This window comes from Vigna unguiculata, chromosome 1 (genome assembly GCF_037176805.1).
Source record: "Vigna unguiculata cultivar grain cowpea cultivar isolate G323 ecotype 2 chromosome 1, ASM3717680v1, whole genome shotgun sequence".
Taxonomy (NCBI): Eukaryota; Viridiplantae; Streptophyta; class Magnoliopsida; order Fabales; family Fabaceae; genus Vigna; species Vigna unguiculata.
The window spans coordinates 42,947,756-42,970,091 of NC_140792.1; the positions used below are offsets into that span (position 1 = coordinate 42,947,756).

General features: G+C 30.9%; 4 protein-coding genes across 6 annotated transcripts; 3 read left to right on the plus strand and 1 right to left on the minus strand.

Moving 5' to 3' along the window:
• Window positions 1-1,943: 1,943 nt before the first annotated feature.
• On the minus strand, window positions 1,944-4,394 carry LOC114172931 (Cyclophilin-like peptidyl-prolyl cis-trans isomerase family protein). The gene is made up of 6 exons (XM_028057118.2): window positions 4,267-4,394; window positions 4,044-4,139; window positions 3,838-3,899; window positions 3,477-3,610; window positions 2,658-2,742; window positions 1,944-2,254 (listed from the first exon to the last, which is right to left on the minus strand). Exons 1-6 carry the CDS (start codon window positions 4,336-4,338, stop codon window positions 2,209-2,211), a joined length of 495 nt encoding a protein of 164 aa, XP_027912919.1. The 5' UTR covers window positions 4,339-4,394; the 3' UTR covers window positions 1,944-2,208.
• Window positions 4,395-4,486: 92 nt separating this feature from the next.
• LOC114172802 (fission ELM1-like protein (DUF1022)) lies at window positions 4,487-9,289 on the plus strand. Of its 3 annotated transcripts, none has more exons than XR_014995300.1 (11): window positions 4,487-4,636; window positions 4,718-4,847; window positions 4,919-4,985; window positions 5,077-5,173; window positions 5,735-5,884; window positions 6,013-6,139; window positions 6,550-6,662; window positions 6,896-6,959; window positions 7,050-7,143; window positions 7,297-7,388; window positions 8,761-9,289. XR_014995300.1 is itself a non-coding variant. In XM_028057082.2 (11 exons), the coding sequence occupies exons 1-11, from the start codon at window positions 4,511-4,513 to the stop codon at window positions 8,860-8,862; spliced, it is 1,179 nt and encodes a 392-aa protein (XP_027912883.2). In that variant the 5' UTR covers window positions 4,487-4,510; the 3' UTR covers window positions 8,863-9,289. The 3 variants fall into 3 exon arrangements, 2 of the variants coding, with proteins under 2 accessions (XP_027912883.2, XP_085529854.1); XM_028057082.2 differs by having other exon boundaries at window positions 7,280-7,388; XM_085673728.1 differs by having other exon boundaries at window positions 5,735-5,847; window positions 6,013-6,077; window positions 7,280-7,388.
• A 1,306-nt stretch (window positions 9,290-10,595) lies between these two features.
• Window positions 10,596-14,416, plus strand: LOC114162231 (mRNA-decapping enzyme-like protein). Its single transcript, XM_028046054.2, has 8 exons — window positions 10,596-10,876; window positions 10,955-10,995; window positions 11,098-11,147; window positions 11,402-11,543; window positions 11,768-11,824; window positions 12,316-12,433; window positions 12,566-13,018; window positions 13,776-14,416. The coding sequence occupies exons 1-8, from the start codon at window positions 10,718-10,720 to the stop codon at window positions 13,830-13,832; spliced, it is 1,077 nt and encodes a 358-aa protein (XP_027901855.1). The 5' UTR covers window positions 10,596-10,717; the 3' UTR covers window positions 13,833-14,416.
• A 3,122-nt stretch (window positions 14,417-17,538) lies between these two features.
• LOC114162183 (RNA binding (RRM/RBD/RNP motifs) family protein) lies at window positions 17,539-18,771 on the plus strand. Its single transcript, XM_028045986.2, has 4 exons — window positions 17,539-17,692; window positions 18,118-18,186; window positions 18,274-18,380; window positions 18,461-18,771. The coding sequence occupies exons 1-4, from the start codon at window positions 17,590-17,592 to the stop codon at window positions 18,566-18,568; spliced, it is 387 nt and encodes a 128-aa protein (XP_027901787.1). The 5' UTR covers window positions 17,539-17,589; the 3' UTR covers window positions 18,569-18,771.
• Window positions 18,772-22,336: the final 3,565 nt, after the last annotated feature.

Here is a 22,336-nt window from a genome sequence, read left to right on the forward strand (position 1 = left end):
TCTTATTATCCATAAGTCAAATGTTTTAAGTTCAAAATACTTTAAATAGTTTACTCAAAATTGTATAATCTAGGTATTTTTTTTTTATCCAAAAAGATTTCTTTTGGGGCTGTGGGATTCCAATTAAAATTTTCTATTTTAAAGACATGTTTTTAAAAGATTTTTTTTTCTATTATACAATTTGAAATTGATTTCAAAGTATGGAAGGGTATTTTAGATTTTATAATTTCGAAGGTGTTCTTATTTCAGAAGTTAAAATTGTATTGTGAAATATTTTGAACGTCAAATTACCTTTTCAAATTGCACTTTTGAAATTTAGGGAGTTTTAAATTATACAATTTAAAAACTTTCTAAACTATAAACCTAAAATTTGTTATAATCAAAGATGGAAAGTCTAAATCTCAGACATCTACTGACATGCAAACGATTTTCACTTCAGCTGTGTTGTCAAAATGCTCTTTTGGCATATCCTGGGTCTTAATCCAGAACACATTGCACAAATGTGTGGCTACATGAAACCTTCGTTGCCATTTAATGGAAGGACAAAAAGAAATTTTCAAATTTATGGGGGTGGAGGAGAAAAGTATGGGTGCAAAAACCAATCCAAAGGAGTTTATAAAATTTCCCAAGAAAACAAGTTTTAAAGTTTATGGAGTTTGGAATAAACAAACCCCTGATAAAGTTTCTTTTGACAGCAGCAGGATTTAAATTTATATAGTTGTAAGATTAACCTAAATCAAGTTCCCATAATAGAACCACTAATATGATTATTGCCGTGTTCAGCTACAACACCCGTTATTAATCTTAATATTTTCAAGTATTGAAACTCTAAAAGTAAATGCATTTTATGGGACTATGAATAAAAATTTTCAACATATTTTAATTTAATAAAAAGACCAACGAAAATGTTTATGAAAAAATTTGGAAATACTCTCAATATAATAACTATAACAACAATAATACATTACTTTGAAAGTCATAGTCAGCAGTGTATAAAAATATTTTTTTGTCTCTCAATTTGTCATGAAATTTCAATTTGGTCATCAAGTTTTTCGTTGTCTCAATTTGGTCCTCTTTTTCTTAAAAATGACTCAATTTAGTCCTCATCGTTAACTTTGACTAGACGGTGTTAAAGTCAACGCCACGTGTCAATTTATGATTTTTTTGAATTTTTTTATTTTTTTACATGTATCGTCACTTCACAGTTGTGTCACACATCACACTCTGACACGTGACACAACTATGAAGTAACAAGTCTAAAAAATTAAAAAAAATTAAAAAAAATTTTAAAAAAATTAAAAAAAATTAAAAAATTAAAAAATTGACACGTGGCATTGACTTTAACACCGTCTGATCAAACTAACGGTGAGAATCAAATTGAGTCATTTTTAAGAAAATAAGGACCAAACTGAGACAACAAAAAATTTGAAGACCAAACTAAACTTTTATGACAAATAGCAAAACCAAAAAAGTAATTTAAGCAAGATATATTGTCTTTGGTTTACTCTTCCAAATTAGATGATTCTCGATGAGAAGAGCGTTTAACTCAACGGAAAAGAAAATTACCACCGTTTGACTCTACAAAAATACACACCGTTTAAGACACTGATTTTTATTTTTACCCATTCGAAGAAAGTACGAAATCACTATTTTTTTTTCTTCTCATATGTGACTTTTATGGGATTTTACGATATCGTGTGAATGTGATGTTCCTACATATTTTTTAGATTTTAAAAATAAATATTATTTGCCTACATCTAAATGAATTTACATTTTACAAGAAAGAAAAATAAAGGAATAACTTTTCCAGGGATTAAAATCTGTTGATTTTCTAAATAAAAATAATATTATTTAAAATTTTAATACGACAAAAGCTAATCTATTTAAAGGATCAAAATAAAAATATGCTAATGTTACAAAATTTAAACATACATAAAACAAAATGAATAAATATTTTTAAAATTAGAATGCAAATTTAATTAGTTTACTCATTGAAGTTTTTAATATTATCTTAATAATTAGGATTAAATTTTACATAAAATTCAAATTTCTTTCCCAGCCATGAACAGTTCCAACACTACTGCTCACAAAATAGTCTTGGAAAACATGTCTTCAGCACATGGACGATTAGAGCAAAAAAAATAAAATTGACACTTCTGAAGACTCATAGCACTCTCAAATGCCATTTTTGTTTAGTTTGGTTCATCACTAATCCTTGACTGAGGTACGCAGTATCTTCACGTCATGGATGGGCCTGAAGAAACAGAAAATTAAAGGGTGCTTCAATACTTTTCTCTGCAACTTCATAAAGTAAGATCATAGAAAGTCCTCATTTTTACTTCAACATGTTGTTCAAAGCATTTCTTCATAAAATTATGTTTTTCATGGAACCCCCCATTATTATAAATATACTCTCGTTATCAAAATATACACTATAACTTCTTCGTCTTGCTTGATTCATAGACCTCGCTGTAATAAAGTATTTCAGAAATAGCAATAAAAGTTGTAAAATTCAGAAAAAGCCTTAACCCAATATCAGCAGGTTTATGATCCCCCAATGTCCCAGCTTGTTTAGAAATTTGTCTATGGGCAAAATTATTGGCTCTATGCATAGTATATATATTTTAAATGGTTATCTTGAAAGATATTTGACATACCTATCGTTGTTATCTGTTTGGACGCTGCCAAGTCGTTTGATAATTTCCATTCCACTACACACTCTTCCGAATATTGTGTGTTTTCCTGGCGGCAACAGAAACAGGAATTCAGTATCATTTGACATTCCATACATTTCATGCTATGAATTACAATAATCAATCATAAACTGAACAATGTGATTGGAACTGTTCATCATTCTGATGCCACCATGGCTATTAGTTGAGTCAACTTTAGCAATTAATAAACATATTAATCAGTAGGACTGTAGGAGTGTTTACCTTAAATGCAGAAATTATATTAGTGAACTCACATTCACAAAAATCTTAGAAGAGAGAGGGATTGCTAATTGCTAATTGCTGATACTCCAGAGACCTCAGGCTTCATTTTATGATATGATAAAGCAGTCACACTGACAGAATATTTCACTTCATATGGTTGTGAATGTGATTATCGGGATTCAGACCAAAGTGCAAAAGAAGGGGGGCAGTTTATGCACAATTTAGAAATTTCTTATTCATATCTCAAGTGAGAAAGAGATGATATTTCATCATTCTTAGTTTCTAAGTGTTTAACAGTTTATGCAAATGTGAATGGAGCTAGTTATCCTTTAACAAGCTACTTATGGAAGTACATGTTTAGCTTTCAATTTACTAGGACTGAAAAAGAAAATCCTTTGAAGCTGAAAATTCTCCACATTCCACAATCACAGAACAAATTGGTTACACAGAACAAAGATCCACAATCACAAGTAATTATAAATTTTAACAATAGAGGCTTATTATCTCTAAATTCTAAACAGTAAGAAACAGAAGAATTACCATCGAGAGAGGGGCAAGGTGCCAGAGTAATAAAGAACTGACTACCATTGGTATTTGGGCCAGCATTTGCCATGGATAAAATACCAGCTCCAGTGTGTTTCAACTCTCGTTTTATCTCATCTTCAAACTTTGCACTGTTGTTAACATGATACCATGAGTATGAGAATGAGCGAGAGATTCATCATCAACAACAACAATGATAAAGTTAATCTGTTCATTGATCCCTAAAACTGTCACCGTTTTAAATTTTATGTCGTATGCATAAAAATTAAGCTTTTGTCACATACATCAGTATAAAGCCGCTACAAAAAAATTAGTCTAACCTAATAACTATCAAAACTCAAAAGCTTAAGCAAGGTACCCGTATATGGATTCTCCTCCTCTTCCAGTTCCTGTAGGATCCCCACCTTGTACTATGAAGTCCTACTCAACAAACCACACGAATCTATGTAAGAATACATCACCCCTATGCATAAAATTGAACCACACCACAAACCAATGTAAGAATATTTTATCCAAACAGATGCTTGACACCCGCAAAGACAAGGAAGAACCGAACATAATCACCTTAATGATCCTGTGGAATTTAACGTTGTCGTAGTAACCTCTGCGAGACAGTTCAATGAAGTTCCTGCAAGTTCTGGGCGCATGCTTGTAGTACAGCTAAACCCAAAATTACAATATTGATAACACCATTTAATTTTACTAAAAAATAAAGAAGAAAAATTTGGACCGTAGACTAAGAACATAGACAGAGGGAGAAAATTGGAAAGAGAAAAAGTGAAAGTACCTCCACTGTGAAGGACCCCATGGAAGTTTCAAGAGTAACCTCTGGAGCACCACCTTCTGCGCTTGCCCACATTTTCCCCACACACCAAACACTCCTCTTTCATTCTCCCGCATATAAAATGAACAAAATTTAAACCCGTTTATACTGGGCCGGGTCGGATCGGGTCGGGTATTCTACGTAAAGGACTTCAACGTGTGAAATAGAAAAACCCCTTTTCCCTCTCATTTGAATTCATGTAAAAACAATGCCGGAGATTTTGGACGTTGCAATTCGGCGAGCTGTTGTGATCGGAAACGGGTTCGCCGGCGCTGAGAATCAGTGCATTGGTTTGGTTCGTGGTCTTGGTTTCTCCAACCGCCACACCATATACGTAAGCGTTTTTTTCTTCATTCTCTTTTTTCGTTTGTGTATAATATAAAGGTATTGAACTGGGTTGGAACTTTGGTTGCAGCGTGTCACGAGGCCTCGAGGAGGAATCAATCGGTTGCTTCAATGGCTTCCGGTTTCGATTCACAAAAAGTTAGAGTCCGTTGTTCGAATGATCTGTGGCAAATCGAGCTTGCGAACACCTCACACTATCGGTAATTAACGCTGTTTCTCGTTCACGTTGTTGAGAATAGTAATGCAATGCAATGATGATTGTTCTGTTTAGGCTTATCCAACGTGTTGGAAGCTGATGCTCACCACCTTGCCACCATGGCTCGCGAAAGGTTTCACAAGTACGTTGTCTTGTGATTGTTCTCGTCTCGTTAAATTGAATTCCATCGGAAACAATGAATTTAATGAAATGCCCAATCAATTTATCTGTAGAGACGGACCCTTGTTGGTGGTTGCATCTGGACGAGACACCATCTCTGTTGCCAGCTCCATTAAACGGTTAGCTCCAGAAAATGTTTTTCTTGTTCAGGTTAAACTTTTCACTTATTCTTTATTGTCCCTTGACGTGTATATAAGTATAACTCGGTGTGAGTGTGATGATTGACTGTTATCGAAGCTCTTTTTTGTGCTTGTATGATAATGAACGCTTATAACTTTTAGCAGACATTACCAATTTCTATGAGGGTTTGGTTTGTAACCGAGAACAGTGATATTGAATGATTTATGTAGTCATCCTCACATAGTGGGACAAGACTTTTATCAGATTTTGTTGCCCTTTGTGGTTAACTGGCAATTGATCCTTTTTCTTTGAAAACGGTAATAGCAAAAAGATATTGGGTGTTGCTTGCATTTTAGAAATTGTGGTCAGAAACATTATTCGTAAGTGCACTTTGCAGTAAGTTTGCAAAGACTTACCTGTTGGCAGTAGCTTATTTTATTTCCTTTGAAGTTTAACCAAATTGCCTATTGCGTCATTTCTCTTTATTGCTAGTTGTAGTGATGTGCTTTTCTATTGCTAATATAGTAAGGCATATCTGTACATATGTATGTCTTTTTGCTGTCTAACTCTCTTAGATGTTGTCCAACTCAGATACAACATCCAAGATTTCACCTGAATAGGTTTGATCTTGTGATCACTCCACGCCATGATTATTACCCGCTGACTCCGCACGGCCAGCAGCAATTACCTTGGTTTCTTCGAAGGTGGGTAACTCCATGGGAACCTCCAGGCCGCAATGTGGTAGGTACAGTGGTTGTGTGGTGGATATTGATGTCTCTGCCTAGGAAAAACATTTTACACCTCATGTATAACTTGAAATACTATATTTTTTGTTCTTTCTTGAGTGAGACATTTTTACATTATTACAGGTCCTCACTGTGGGAGCACTTCATCAAGCTGATTCCGCTGCTCTTAAGGTTGCTGCTTCTGCCTGGTATAACGAGTTAGCAACTCTGCCAAAGCCCTTGCTTGTGGTTAATATTGGGGGACCTACTGGTATCTTACTTTGCATTAAGGAATTTATAAGTTATAATGATTTTCCAGTTTTATCCAGTTGAAACTACTTTCTTTCATCTGATTTATGTAATAGGTGGAAAGAAACTGCGTGCCCTAGATACAATGTTGGGTTCGTTTAAAACGTTCAAATGCATGTATTTTATAGTTCAAAAGTTAATGAAGTTGATTGATTTTGATTTTTGTGTATATCAATGATCACTTCTTTGAAACTTTGAAGAAGTTGAGTTGAAAATTAAAACCTTCGAATGTTTGTATGCCTTTCGCCTTATACTTTCTTTTTTCAATATTTTATTCCACATATTATGTGCATAGTTTCCTTTTTCAAATCTTTTTTCACACTGCACCATACCTTCATCGTAAGTCTCTTTTTTTGGGGTTGGGGGTGTCAGGGAATTGTCCTTATGGTGTAGATCTTGTAAAGAAGTTAGTGTTTATGCTTCAGAGTGTTCTGTGGAGCTGTGGGAGTATCAGGATATCTTTCTCGAGAAGAACTCCTGACAAGGTACAAATGATTATGCAATTAGTAAGAATCATTTTGCCTATTCCTCAAGTCGTGTGAAATCAGTTTTGGCTTCAAACCATGAGCTCGCTCCTGGTTGTTCATTTGTTTAGTTTGGTATTGGCAATGGCATGTATAAATGATGTTGCCAGGGGGTATACCCACCTCAGTTTAGGTATCCTCCATAACTTGTTGTCTCTTTTAATGAATTCATTATATTCCTTTTTTTAATGTAGATCAGCAAAATTTTGGTTAAAGAATTTTCCACAAATCCCAAGGTCCAAATATGGGACGGCAAAGGTACTTAGTTTGCATATTCTTAAGAGATGAAATTTGTATTTATCAGTCTGGTACAGGAGATTGTTTGATGTGCTTTATTTTTGCGTTTAGGTCCAAATCCACATATGGGACATCTAGCCTGGGCTGATGCCTTTGTTATCACAGCTGATTCAGTTAGTATGTTGAGTGAGGCCTGCAGTACTGGGTATGTATGATCAAATAATCAATGACGAAGAATGTCCTTCTAACGTTAATAGATAACAAATAAAATAATTCTTGTTTAATTATTCCTTAAAATGAAATCCATTATTTCATAACCCTCTCTGTATCTTTTACAACAGAAAGCCTGTGTATGTAGTTGGAGCAGAGCTGTGTACTTGGAAGTTTGCTGACTTCCAAAATTCTTTGCAAAAACATGGGGTAGTTCGACCATTCACTGGGAAGGAGAATGTGAGTTGCCATTCGTGCTAATGTTCTGTGTTGGGTTCTTTTGGGTGTGTCTAAATTTTGTGTTTTTCTTTCTCCTTAACTGAATAACACAATAGTCTATTTTGCAATTATATTGCAAAGCTGTTGATGTAAAGGGTTTCTTATTGAATGATACAATGCCAAAAATATAAAATAGTAAACCTGAAAATAACTTTTCATATGGCCTTATGACTTGATTAGTGATTTGGCTAAAATAGTATACATAAGTAGAGACAATTCTCATTTTGAGTTAGTTGTTGAGGCAGAATTAGGTCCAAATATTTATATATGATTACAATCAAAATAAATAGTGTATATTATAAGTAAAGATAATCTGGTAGGGACACAAAATACCTTGAATTCGGGGACAAGGATAGACTTCAAAAGAAAAGATAAATTGGTGTGAAATTCTTCCTCTTTATTCATGAGTACTTGATGTTTATATAGAGCTGGCAATACACAATAAGGGATACCCGCAATATCAGTAACCGAAAAATAGAATGCAAGTGGGAGTAATATTCTAACAAACAACTCGTGATAACAAACAGCCACAAAAGTAAATATCTAGCAATTCGTTAAGTGATTAATCCCTGAAGCATAATGCTTTGTTGCATTTCTCTTGGGCTTGCCTATTCCAATTGGGACTGATTTTGGTGTTGAAAGAGGCCCATCCATCAACAGCTTCCTTCTCAATACCTACCCTGGCGTAATCTACTCTGTCCTCAAATTGGAAGGAAACACAAAGGTGATCCCATTTCTCTCACCTTGAATCATCAGGAGAAAGACCCGATTTGGACTGTAATACAGTAAGGGGTTGACTAAACTTATGATTATCATGGGAAGTAGGAGGTAATTCATCAGTGGAATGGGGAAAAACTAATTGCTGAATGGAGAATTGTGTTGTATGACCATTCGACATAGAAAAGATACTTGACCCAACGCCATGACTGAATGAACAAACCAACAAAGGTATTATTCCAAAACCAAGTTAAGAACCTTAGTTTGATCATTTGTCTCTGGATGGTATGAAGCACTCGTGCACAATTGAGTGCCACAGAGTTCGAAGAGTTCACACCAGAGTTTGCTAATAAAGGCCTGAAACTAAGTTATGAGGTAAACTATGGTACTTGCAAACAAGGTACCCAAATAAGCCCCCTGAGCAAAACGACCAATAATGACCAAAACAATGGAATTGCCTTAAAATGCAGGTAAGCAAATGATAAAGTATTTTGCAACTGAATTAATCCAACCCAATGTTCTAAGACTTCCTAGAAATATTTTTGGAGTAGTTGTTGTGAATATATGTTTTGTTGAATAGATATTGATTTGTACTTCTTTTTTTCAAAAAATACAGATAACCGAAAGCTGGAGTTATTCTCCACTGAATGACACTGCAGAAGCTTCACGCCAAGTAATTGCTGTTCTTGCTCAGCGAGGATGGACCATACACCCATAACTGATTTTTCTCCCAATATTCCTTCACTCTTGGAATTCATAAATGATACGTGATTGAGTAGGAAATACTGTGACTTGTGCTTAGTTTTCAGAGTGCTTGTTAACTGTGGTTTTTCCTTTTATTGAGAAACTTGTAATAGTTCTAAGGAGGTTGTTCATATAGATATGTGGACAATGGGCAGTTTCACCAATTTTTGCTGGTAAGAGAAATTGTTTATTTATTCCCAACCATTTCTCCTTTTCTAACTAACTCCTGTGAGCTTTAGAATAATGTAAGCTGCATATAACTTAGGCATGTCAGACATCTCAACTTTTTTTTTTCGTCCCAGGATCTGTATGATAATGAAAAATGAAAAACTTCACACTACTTTTTACTTTCTTGAAGTTGAGTCTCCATGATAACGAGATGCTCTTTGCTTATTCTTTCACAGCATGTGTTACTCTATGGTGTGGCAGCGTTATCTTTTTTTTTTTTTGTTAGCAAATGTAGGGTATAACTTACAACCACTTCTGGTACATAACAAACTAATAGATTGATTATCTTGTCAAGGAAAACATACAATTGCTTATTATAGATTCCAGAATAAGGGAAATCAAATAAAGTATCTTCAAAGAAAAGGAAAGCTAGCCAAATAATTATTAGTCCACAATTTCATAAACAAATTTCTACTTAAATAATTGTCTTCAATTTAACTGGAAATAATTATTTTTACCCAAACAGGAGCGTTATTCTGAATTTAAAATGAAGTTAATTTACATATTTTCACATAAAAAATTCATCATCCAATAATGATTATAATGGTTTTTATCTTAAAATCTACCATTAAATAAAAAATTATCATGTAAGTTATATATATAATGTTATTCTAGTCTAAACCGTTTAAATTTAATTCATACTTAAATTATGAAATACTTTTAAAATAAATTTAAATAAGATAATATATTAAAATTATTCAAGTTTGGTCAAATTGTACCCAATGTAAAAGTTATTATAATGAAAACGTATCAAAATTAAACTCTTTATTCAAATAAGCTAAATAATTATGTTATTCTACCTCATTGAAAAATAAATCACCCATCTTTGCAAATGCACAATGAATTGTTATTAATTTATTATAATTTTTGTGCACTTTTTATTATGCAATGACTAAGTTGAACCAAACTAAATGTGATTTAGTTGATTCTTTATGGCACAGCCTATTTATTCTTTTGAAAATTTCGGCTTAATCCAAACCAACTAATATTAATAGTTTCAAATCAGTTAAACTTTCTTATTTTTAATAAGAGTTCACTTATAGTCTAGACAATAAAAATCAATATTTTATGACATCAACTAACAAATCAAATTTTTTTTTCTTCAAAATACAAACAAATACATCTCTTGTAAATTTAGATACGTTTCTATCCGTTTATCTTTAAAAGTCAAATTTCATAAAAAAATATTTATTTATTATTTCGAAGTTCAATAAAACATTAATTATTTTTATTTTCAAATTAATGCACCGTTATATATATTTCTTAATTTTTACATAAAAAAAAAACAGTAAGAACAAATAGAAGATATTATTTATAGTAGTACATAATACGCATCAAAAGTAATATTCTTTTTTAATTCTTTAACTTGTGTGTTATTATACTTGTACTGTACTGAGAGTGGTTGTTCACCATATATTTGTTAAATAATTTAGGATTAAAATAAAGCAATAGTATTTCTATATTTTGATTTGGGTGGGAGTAGATTAAACTGGGAACATTGTTCTTTACTTGGAGTGAGTGCGAGTCAATTATTCATTTCTTCTCTCTTCTCCGGAAGAAACAGCGAGACGAGTGAGTTGGAGGGTTTGAGCGAAACTCAAATGTCTCATACCAAGAAATTGACGCCGAATCTGGATCAACAGAGCACGAAGGTGCTGAATCTCACTGTGCTCCAGCGAATCGATCCATTCATCGACGAGATTCTCTTCACCGCCGCTCATGTCTCTTTCTACGACTTCAACATCGAAACCAACCAGTGGGTTAGTTCTTCTCTTCTCTTCTTTTCTCACTTATTCACACTTTATTTTCTCATCTATTTCACTCATCCACCACTGTAGAGTCGCAAGGATGTTGAAGGATCTCTCTTCGTTGTCAAGAGGTGAGTTCATCGACAACGCTGTCTCTTCTCTCTCTATTTTTTGTATGCATTGATGCATTCGCATGCTCCAAGATCGTTCATCATTTTCTTTTTCTGATTCAGGAACTCACAGCCGCGGTTTCAGTTTATTGTAATGAATCGTCGAAGTACAGGTTCTGATTTGTTTGAAAACCGTATTGCTATTATGATTGTTATTACTATTACTATTATTTGGGAAAATAGTTTGACTAGAAGAACCAAGAAAGTTTTAGGGATTAGGGGTTAGATTTAAGTGAGCTAATTATTGCTGTAAATAACGGATGCTGTTTTTGGTAATCGAAATTTATTTTTGCCACATTTCTGAATCTTTGGTATGTATTATCTACTCAACAACTTTCTCTCTTAATTTTGTCCTGGGTCCTGACAGATAACCTTGTGGAGAATCTATTGGATTTTGAGTATGAACTTAAAAGCCCGTACCTACTATATCGGAATGCAGCTCAAGAAGTTAATGGTATATGGTTTTATAATCCAGACGAATGCGAGGAAGTTGCAAATCTTTTTAACAGGTATGATCATTTTCTATTTTTCTCCATTCATGTTACTTTCGTGAGTTTTTTTTTTTTTTATTTGTTCTTTAGTTATCTACAGTTACAACTTACAGGGTACTAATTTCAACCAATCTGGTCTAAACTGTGAGGATCTTTGGGTTGTATATTTATATTTTTCTGCTTAGCAATGCATGAAATTGGGGGCAAGATAAATCTTACTTATTTCCAAATTCAATTTACAGGATACTTAATTTGTACCCAAAGGCACCTCCAACTACCACAACGCCTGCTAACAGAAGGTAAGCATTTTTGTAATTTTACAAAATATGAAGTTGTTTGAATTGCATAGTTATCAACAGCCATGCTTTAACGGTAGAGTGACACAGCCTCTGGCAACTAAGAATTTCAAATTGTGGACCACTTTAACATTTGCAGAACCCTAGTGTCCCCCAAAAAATGTATTTATATGTAGCACAGATTATTTAACGAGTTGTCATCCATCTATGTTGAGTTTAGGGTCGATTGCTCTGCACTACTATGTTGTGCTGCTTATATGTTTGAAATTCCAAACAGCATCAACTTTAACATATTATTTGTGAAGAAGTTTTTTATTCAAAATGAAAAATTACTTTAATAAATTACTTCTGCTTGGTTTTTCTTGTCCAATGAATGTGCTTGCTCAAAATTCAAACTATATTTATTTATTTCCCCCACTTAGTGATCTCTACTGTTGGATTTATGAGTAATAAAAGTTGCACGTCTAATGGGCTGATGTTTTTTTATATAACAGTGAGTTTGAGGAACATCAGTCAGTGCCAGTTATATCAGGAAGCCCTCTAGAATCGTCTTCAGCTGCTGCTTCTGCAATTGATGCTGTTGAAGATGTTGTATTTTCAAACTTTTGCAGCGTATGTGATGTTGTTGCATTTCTATTTTCTATGTTTTTTGGTTAATAATTCTGCAATTTCTATTTTAAGTTTCACTTTTTATTATAAGATGATGTCTGTGGCTTAAGAATTTTTTTAATTCAATTGTTGCAGACATTGAAGGCTACTGGAAGTTATGCTTCCAGTATAGAAAATGATAGACAGCATTCTACTTCTATCACTTCTGCTGCTCCTAGTGGTTTATTTTCTCCTGCACCTACTGTGCAAATACCTGCTTCTCATTCAACTTCATCTATATCAGGCTTCCCTGTTGACTCTCTTGAAACAGTCAAGAATGGCAATCAAGCCATTAATCTTGTTAAGCCTTCTACTTTTTTCACATCCACTTCATCATCACTGTTAGTTCCACCTATTTCTTCATCTGTGCTGCCTAGTTCAGTTGGTAATCATTCCCTGAATATGCCACGACCATATGGCACACCAGTACTTCAACCCTTCCCGCCCCCTATTCCTCCTCTCTCTCTTACCCCCATTTCAAGCTCCAGTCCAAATAAACCTGTAATTGGAAGGGATAGCGTTCGCAATGCACTTTTATCATTGGTTCAGGTACTTCACAATTTCGCCATCTTTGTTTAGTTCCCTTGTGTTTCTTGACCTTTATTAATTTAGTTGTATTTTTAAATTGTTATCCAATTCTTTTATTTTGGGGTGGGTGCATGCATTAAAAATAAGGGGGAAATGACGACTACTAGTGTCCTCAATTTCATTAGGGTTTTTAACAAAGGATTACAGGAAGTCCAGTTTGAGCCATAGTCATTGTTAAGGGGTTGTCAGTTGCTTCAAGAGAGACGTCTGAATTATTTTATTTTATTATTTCGTCTGGGCACTTCTTAAGAGCCCGAATTTTATTCAGACATAAAAGCAGACCAAACGGATTTTAAGCCTTATTACGTGGAAAATATTGATGTTAAAATAATGACTATTTAGCTTACTAGTACACTGGAAGTGCTCTAATCCTAATTATTGAGATTTTGTTTTCATATAACAAAATTCCAGAGATGCAATTTTGGAAAAAAATGCGTATAATTGAAGAAGGGCGTTAAAATAAGGTTTTTATAAACCTGATATTGGAACAAACCCTAGTGTTACTAACTAGTATAAACACAAGATTTTTAGTAAGCAATCTTAGATTTTTCATGTTTTTATTACTTTGTTCTATGTTTATGATTTCAGTATAATTTGAATCTCTAGTCTACAAAAGAATTGAAGTAACCAAATTGTTTTGACGCTTGCTATATTTTGACGCCTCTTCCTTGTTAACTTTTTATATAGTTTCTATACTAACGGAATTTTCCTGTTTTAGGATGATCAATTCATTGACATGATGTTCCAGGCATTACTGAAGGTCAGTCCTTCATGAGTAGTCAAACTCTTGAAGGTTGGATGGAAAGTGAATATAAAATTAGTTCTGTATATAGTTACACACCCACACGTCTAACAGGAGGTGTAACTTAGTATATAGAGACATCCGTCCCTCTTTAGCTTTAGCCTCAACTTTGCATGATACTTCGGTAATGGCCAATTCAACAATATACTAACAAATCATACGGTGCATTAATACACTATATTATCTTCACCATTGAGATTGTGTGTATACGTGGACAAGATATTAGAGATAATAATGGTTGAAATATAGCATGATTTTAATTGCTATGTTGATCTAACGATTGTTCCACGTTCACACAAAATTAACTAATGGTGAAAGTAATGTGCATTCTTACACTGTAACTCTGTAGTGTATTGTAGAAATAGCCGTATGTTTCTGCACAATGATAAGTGTTTCCATCTCAGTATCGCCTTGTTGTATGTACTGTGTTTTTAAATTCAGTCATGATTCTGTCGGACAAGTCCTCTCTCTCTCTCTCTATGGACTTATCAAGATATATGTACAATCCCATGTTTAGCATGCTGTTAGATATATAAATAAATAAAATTTTATGTTAATTTAGTCCTTAATTTTCATAACTGAAATTTTGAAGGGCAAGATGGTCTAATTCTCTTTAAGTGCTCGTCGCAGACCCATTGTTTTAATCTCTATTCGTTATGGACTTGAGCAACTGATGCTTCATATTTGTGAACGAAACAATTAGGGGCAAAGGCACCTGATGTATTCTTCTTTTTTTAAATTACGGAATGGTATTTATTTTAACTTATAGCAAGTCATATATGGAAGAATGACTTTAGAAAGAAGTCGTGTTTTATATATAATTTCCTTTTTTTTTAGCTTTTAATATGTTTAATAAGAAATCATATATAAAGATACGATTTTGTTAATTTAATTTTTTTATGCATAAGACGTGTATGAAGATATGATCATGAAATTTATTTTATTAATTCAGAGGAAACTGTTTTCAAAAACATGTTAACTTAGTATACATATATTTTTTCAGCTTCCTAATTTCAAAGTGACACAATAATTATGTCCATCGTAAAAGGAAAAGGAACAAACCTCATTATTAACAATAATTACACCCATTTCTTGTGATCTCTAAAGAATTCTAAGATAAAATCACTTCCTCCTTTGTGTTATGGTAATTGCTTTCCTTTCACCATTAAATTTTTTCATTGAACAATTGAAGATATTTGCACCCCATCAATTCTTAAATGTCACTTTGTTTTTAAATAAAAGCATAAGACACAAATTTCAAATAGAATCATGTCACAAAATGAATCAAGGTTACACTTCCAACTAACACTAAAAAGTTACATAATGGCATATAAATATAATTTCCTAACTCCTAACCCCCACAAGCATGAGAGGAAATACACAACATGGTGAGACTTTGATTTCCCTTGCACAATAGGGACGAATTCAAATGATAATCATATTTACTTAAAAAAAAATTAACGTCAATGACAATTTTGTTCATGCCTAATATCATTGTCACTTGTTACACCATTCATTTATTGTCTGCCATCACTACATCAACATTATGAATACCATAATGCAAGAGACTTTTCTAAATAAAATTGAAATTAAATTAAGACTTTTAAAAATAGTAAGACTAAATTAAAAAGTAAAAAAGAAAAGAAAAAATAACCTAAAAATATGAAAGAAAAATATATTTTTTAAATTGAATTTTCCTCGTTATTAGTTCTAGTAAATTTATATTGATTTCTGTTATATTTCTATTTTCTAACTTACAAAAAACTAAGGCTACAAACATTTTTACCAAACAAAACAAATTTCTTAAAATATAAAATAAAACGTTTAAAAAAATTCAATTATGAATTACATATGATGAAATTTTGTATTATTTATTTAAAAATATATAAGATGGAGCATTTTATTTGTAGATAACTTTTAATATAGATATATAGATACTACAATTTAATATAAGATGTATGAAGACAACGTTTTGTATTCTACGTTTTAATATTCTTTAAATTTATGTCGGTATAGATAACGAATACATTTTAATTGTAGATGAATATTAAATTAATCCAGCCTAAATCCATTTACTAGTAAGGTAACATTTGGTTTTAATTTTGAAAAATTGTTCAATGAAAATATACTTCATACAAAACATAGGATTTTATATTTTTTGAAAAAAAACAAGATTTCGTTCGAGGAAAAATTAATAATACTTTCATTCAATAAAAATCAATATGAATTTTAGCAAAAATATTTTGTCAGACAAATAATAAGATGTTTGAAGTAACATAGACAACTTATTTGATTTTATAAAACGAAATTACTTTGTAATATTTTTTTAACATTTAAAAAAATTAAATTTATAAATCAGTCTCTGTACAATAGTTTGTATTAGATAAACACTTAATTCAGTTATTCAACAACATACTTCGATTATTAATCATTAAATTTTATTATTACAAATATAATTTCTTGCTATTCTTATGTATGATTTTTCATGAAGAACATCTGAATTTGAGTCTTCATACATGATAGTATTAAATAATTCATTTGTCAAATATTTTACTGGTGTAAATTATTCGTGGAATTTGAGACTGAATCTTTAGTCGGAGCAATTATCCTCCTATATAAATATCGAAGGGGCTTTCTTCCTGCACCTTGAAATATTTATTTTGTAGCTCCAAAAATTTCAAAAATACACCATTTGAGCGAAGTTACATAAATCACATTCCCAAAATTGTTTTCAAATGGCGACTTCTGGTGAAGAATACTTTTGAAAGTCAAAGTATATAACCGGAAGTCAAAATATATAACCGAAAGTCAAAAACATATAATCGGAAGTCAAAATATATTACTGAAAGTCAATTTTCGGAAGTTAAAATACGACTTTCAGAAATCAAAATATATCACCGAAAGTCAACTTCCGGAAATTAAAATATATACCAGAAGTCGATTTCCAAAAGTCAAAATATATTATCGAAAGTCAATTTTTGGAAGTCAAAAACAAAATATATTTTTCATTTTTTTTATTTAAAGTTTAATAATATTTTTGTTTTATTTATTTTTATATTTATATTTATTTTTCAGTACATTGAATAAAAATAAAATTATATACATAGATATTAATATTTTATATTATTTTTCAAATATATATTAAGAAGCATGAAAACATACAAAATAAATAAAATAAAAAAAATAAAAAACATTTAAAATTTAGAAAACATAAACTTTAAATAAAATTAAAAATAGTTAAAACATAATTAATATTTTTTTAATATGAAGTTTAAGTATTTTTAATTTATTTTATTTCTTAAGTATTTTTAATATATATTTAAAAAATAAAATTATATATATAATTTTTTATATAATGTATTAAAAATAATTAAACTAAAAGATAAAATTTTAAAATCATATTTTGACTTCCGAAAATCGACTTCTGATTATATATTTCGACTTTCAAAAATAACTTTGAGGGTATGATGCTGTGATTTTACTTAAATGATCCAAATGTATTTTTGGAATTTAAAATTTTATCGGAAGTGTGAAGAAATTTTGGAGGTGCAAGAAAAGAAACCTATATCTAAATATAATGCTAGTAGAATATGAGGTGTGCCTGAAGCAGCCTAAGCCCACCATTAATTTGGGCTTCTGGTGTATGTTGAGCCCGTTTACTCTGTGAATGTGTCATCATAAACTCTTCATTTCCCTTATTCTCTGACTCTGCAACATAGAATTGAATTCCATGGCGGCTGTTAGAAAAATTATTCAGTCCAATAAAAGTATAAATTTATCGTCATCTCTTTTCTCTTTTCGCCGAGGAATTGCTTACAAGCTTTTTGTTGGAGGTATGCACTCTCCTTTTCCTTTCCGCTGAAGAAATCACTGTATGCTATGTTCCTCTTCAAGCCAAAATTAAGGAAATTATTTTTTTCTGTTTAAGGTCCTTTGTTTCTATTGATAAATTCTATAGAATAGTTTCATATTGCTTTTCATTTTCTTCTTGATGTGAATGATAAGCTTCTTGACACTCTCAGCAATAGCAATTAGTTGGACTGTGTTTCTTGAACTGAGCATGCCCTAAAGCGTCGTCTTGCATATCTGTTAAGCCAATTAATGGGAAAAATCCGATTTGCCGAATGATTTTTTAAGTTATTAATTAACCTGTGAAAAGTATGCATGTGACTTCTGTTTAAAATTCAGTTTATTAATTTGAATGCTTGAAGTGATTTGTTCATGGAGAGGGGTTATTGGTTCCTCGGTGTTTTTTCAGGACTTTCCTTTTGCACCACAGAGAAAGCACTGTCAGAGGCATTTTCCAACTACGGGCAAGTTATTGAAGGTATCAACATTAATCCATTCTGTGTCATCTCACTGTATGATTTTTCTGGCCTTTAACAATAACGCTGATGAATTTCTGGTTTTTCAGCCAAAGTTGTAACAGATAGGGTATCAGACAGATCAAAGGGATTTGGGTTTGTCACCTTTGCTTCACCAGATGAGGCTGAGAATGCCATAGCAGACATGAAAGGAAAGGTAAGGATCAAATTTGGGACTGTTCTGTTCTTTGTTGGCTTGGAACTTAGAAGTGAGGATTGACAGAAACTTTTTTGCAGACATTAAATGGACGTGTTATCTTTGTTGATTATGCAAAACCCAATATCAACACTAATGGTGCAATGCCAATTGCTAGAGGACCTCCTGAACCAACACCAGACACTTGATATTATATATTCTTGAACGATAGACCTGTTGGAAAATGGTATCAATCTTTCTTTCATCAGCTCTAGCAAGAGTACGTATGTATAGAGCCAATTTTTTTTTTCGGACAATAGAACTGTGACACCAGAATTTTTTTTAGAGAGTACTCAATACCATTCATTCTCTCTTTTTCTATGAAAATATAAAACTGAACTTTTTTTTATAAGGGTGTCTTTTGTCTTCTTTTTTCTTTCTTTTCTACTACAAAGCACTGTTCAGCACTAGTGATAGGATTCATGAATTATATCAGTGCAGGCTCTGAGGATTTTATGGTTGTGAGTAGAAGAATGTAAAAAGTCTCGGTAAGGATTTTATCCTGAAGAGTTTAAGAGTGAAATGTTGTACTCAAGAAAAGTAGTGTTTTTAAGATTAAGATCTTAATTAAAAATTATTCATTTAGCACATGAAAGAGCTCTCAATGTGGTTAAAGTCTCTAAGTCATCGTAGGTTCAGTCATGTTTGGCTTAAAAGAAATTACAAGAAATAGAACGAAATTGAGTCAAATCCGTGATAAGTTGGGTTTACTCACCAACCCATTATAAAATTAAGTAAAAGAAAAGCATTGATGCGAGGCAATAAGAGTTTAATATAATTAAAAGAATGGGATGGAGAAATTATATATGGTTTTGTTTCCATCTTTCTTTCTTGCTTTTAACATAATTAAAAGAAATTATATATGGTTTCACTCATTTATTGTTTAAAATTCAAAATAACTTAATTTGAAGCCTCTTTACATATCTAAAAATATTATTTTATGCATATTGACATATGTCATGTGTATATTAATATGATGATTTTTTTTTCTCGTGATTATTCGAGTAATTTGAAATTTGGTTTCATTTTTCATATTAAAAAAAATATATATATATATATATATATTAAAGAAAAAAAGGTTGTAATTTTTTTCTTTTTGAATTGAATGACTTTGTTAATTTAATCCATTAACCTGAAGCTGTTAAACTTCCTAATTAGTGAATCGCATATATATATATATATATATATATATATATATATATATATATATATATATATATATATATATATATATATTAAAGAAAAAAAGGTTGTAATTTTTTTCTTTTTGAATTGAATGACTTTGTTAATTTAATCCATTAACCTGAAGCTGTTAAACTTCCTAATTAGTGAATCGCATTGTGGTGGTCTATCAAATAGGCAACATATAATTGATTTGGATAATTCGATTTGATACCTCTAAGTATATGTTTAGTAGAGGAGTATTTTTTTTATCTTTCAACTAATACTATTATATATTAAAACTATATTTTTTTAGTTGGTTTTTGTTTTAAATATATTAATAATTAAGGTAATTGAGCATGAATTTGGTTTTTATTAGTAATCACATATATTTATTAAAAATAAAAAGTAAGGCTAATATCTAATGAACTTTAAAAAGATTAATGACGATATTAAATTAATAAAAAAGAAATAAAAATTGTATAAGAATCTCTTAAAGGTAAATGACATATGAACATTATTATTTCTTTTTTGTTGATAATAAACATCTGCATTAATTATTAAAGATCAAGCCTTTCATTTTCTAATCACACGTGTCAACTAAAAAACAAACACTTTACTTTATTGATTACTTCGAATATTAACTATGAGTTTCAAATAAAACCAATAGAAATAAAGTTTTTGAATCAAATTTATTCCATTATTCTATAAACAAAGTATATTAATATTTTTGGTATTGAACTAACTATTTAACTATATTTGTAAATACAAGTGTTATTATTAATTTTTGTAATGATATCTAATAACATTATTGGAAAAAATTTTAAACAGTTAAAAATTTGTTTTAAAATAAAGAAAAAATTATTATTGTTTTGAAAGGAAGATAGTATTATAGAATGTCGAATTACAATAAAAACAAGTATACTTACCTTTCATGTTTAATGCAAATAAGATCGCAAACTATAACAATGATAATGATGATTAGATATAATACATAATGTATCTTCTTTAAAAATAAATATGATTTGTAGTTTATATTTCTATAACTTATGGAAAGTCTAAATAAATATAATCTTAACTAAATTATGCAAAAATACATTTCATTAATATAACTATTTTTTACATTTTAAAATTTATAATTAAAATCTTAAAAAATAATTAAATAAATATTGTTTAATATTAATGAGTAACAAATATCGTAATTTAAATTCATGTGGTACATCAGTTATAAATGAAAGGAATAAAAAATGAAAAATAAATGCTAAACATATGAAAAACAAAAACATCGCCGTCTGTGGCCACGCGCTCTACCACTGAGCTAAAACGGCTTTGATGTTAAAACTTTGAGTTCATTTATATTATTCCACTGTTTATTTTACACCAATGTACTTTGTTAGTTGTTGGTGTCCTTTCCATTTCTATTGTTGTAGATTGATTTTTCAACATTTTGTTGAAAGATGCATTCTTTTGAAACTATGTTATAAAATATGTGATTTCACCAAAGTAATAGGTATTAGAAAACCGAAACAACTTGCAACACACTCACCATTGCCAATGCAAACATGCAACAGTCATAATTTGGAACTTTCATGGTAGTTGGGTTGCATTTGGTATTTGCTTACCTTTATTGCATTCTTCTCTTCACTCAAATTTGGTACTCGTCAATTCTAATCACAACCAATTACCAAAATGCGAGTGAGCGCAATCACAATATAGTAATCAAAATGTAAGATAAGAATATAAATTATTTATTCAATAAATACTTATAGAAGCTTTCCGCGTAATTATTAGTGCTCATTGCAAATATTTTATTATCCTATTCTACGTCATTGAGAAAAACAAAGGAGACACAATAATTCTTCATTAAAATACCGGTGGTTGGAAAGTTGCCTTAATTGAATTTGTTATCCAGATAATATTATAATTTAATGTTGCTCATTCTAAATTATGAATGTCAATGGGTATGAATAGTATCTACGTACTATTCAATCTGTTCAAATTTTTTTCCCTTTATCCACTTTATTTGTCGGCTATATAAAAAAATACTTAACATTTTAATTACTCAAATTTAAAAAAAAAAAATACTCAAAAAAATGATTAAGAATTATTATCCACAAATAAAATCCTATGTTAAACAAACATATAATTAAATTCCCATATTTCCATATTCATTATTATATCTATTTAATATTCCTCTCATATTTTACCAACAAATATCCATGGAATTTTTTTTCTCTCATCTGTTAATATTTATTACTATTTGTAAGAAAAAGAAAATTGAAGTGTTGAATGAAAAATTGAAAGTTATTAATTAGTGTCACTTTTCCACACCTATATTCGTCAATTAGTAGTTGATGGTTGAAAAAGAATTAGTAATTAGTGAATTAACTTTAGACAAGTGTCGAGTGGAATTTATTTGTTTTTTTGTCTTTGGATTTTGATAACGTTGTCGTATAGTAAACAAAGAAGGGGTGTTATTGTTGGTTGAGGGGACTCACCTTGCCACACTGACACGTGTCCTATTGTTGGTTGGAAATAATTTCACACCTTCCTTTTGTGTTCTAAACCTTATTGTCTTCTAAATCTTCTTTCAATGCAATTCTCTGAGCTTTTCATAAACATCACTATCTTCCATAATATCATGTTTCATTTTTCAAGGGAAAATCCAATTTAAGGATTTCTTAACACCAAACGTAACATTATCATTATGCTAATATAATTAATGTGGAGTTACACAATATCTGTTATTTATTGCT

Bases quoted from the DNA above. Each gene is read 5' to 3' on its own strand.
- LOC114172931 (XM_028057118.2), bottom strand. From the start codon at position 4,338: ATGTGGGCAAGCGCAGAAGGTGGTGCTCCAGAGGTTACTCTTGAAACT. The intron at 4,140-4,266 runs GTACTTTCACTT...TTTTGGGTTTAG, and splicing joins TGGGGTCCTTCACAGTGGAG to CTGTACTACAAGCATGCGCC. The intron at 2,255-2,657 runs GTATGTCAAATA...CTGTTTCTTCAG, and splicing joins CAAACAGATAACAACGATAG to GCCCATCCATGACGTGAAGA.
- LOC114172802 (XM_028057082.2), top strand. From the start codon at position 4,511: ATGCCGGAGATTTTGGACGTTGCAATTCGGCGAGCTGTTGTGATCGGA. The intron at 6,140-6,549 runs GTATCTTACTTT...TGGGGGTGTCAG, and splicing joins TAATATTGGGGGACCTACTG to GGAATTGTCCTTATGGTGTA. The intron at 7,144-7,279 runs GTATGTATGATC...CTTTTACAACAG, and splicing joins AGTGAGGCCTGCAGTACTGG to AAAGCCTGTGTATGTAGTTG.
- LOC114162231 (XM_028046054.2), top strand. From the start codon at position 10,718: ATGTCTCATACCAAGAAATTGACGCCGAATCTGGATCAACAGAGCACG. The intron at 11,148-11,401 runs GTTCTGATTTGT...GGGTCCTGACAG, and splicing joins AATGAATCGTCGAAGTACAG to ATAACCTTGTGGAGAATCTA. The intron at 12,434-12,565 runs GTATGTGATGTT...CAATTGTTGCAG, and splicing joins TATTTTCAAACTTTTGCAGC to ACATTGAAGGCTACTGGAAG.
- LOC114162183 (XM_028045986.2), top strand. From the start codon at position 17,590: ATGGCGGCTGTTAGAAAAATTATTCAGTCCAATAAAAGTATAAATTTA. The intron at 17,693-18,117 runs GTATGCACTCTC...GTGTTTTTTCAG, and splicing joins TTACAAGCTTTTTGTTGGAG to GACTTTCCTTTTGCACCACA. The intron at 18,381-18,460 runs GTAAGGATCAAA...ACTTTTTTGCAG, and splicing joins TAGCAGACATGAAAGGAAAG to ACATTAAATGGACGTGTTAT.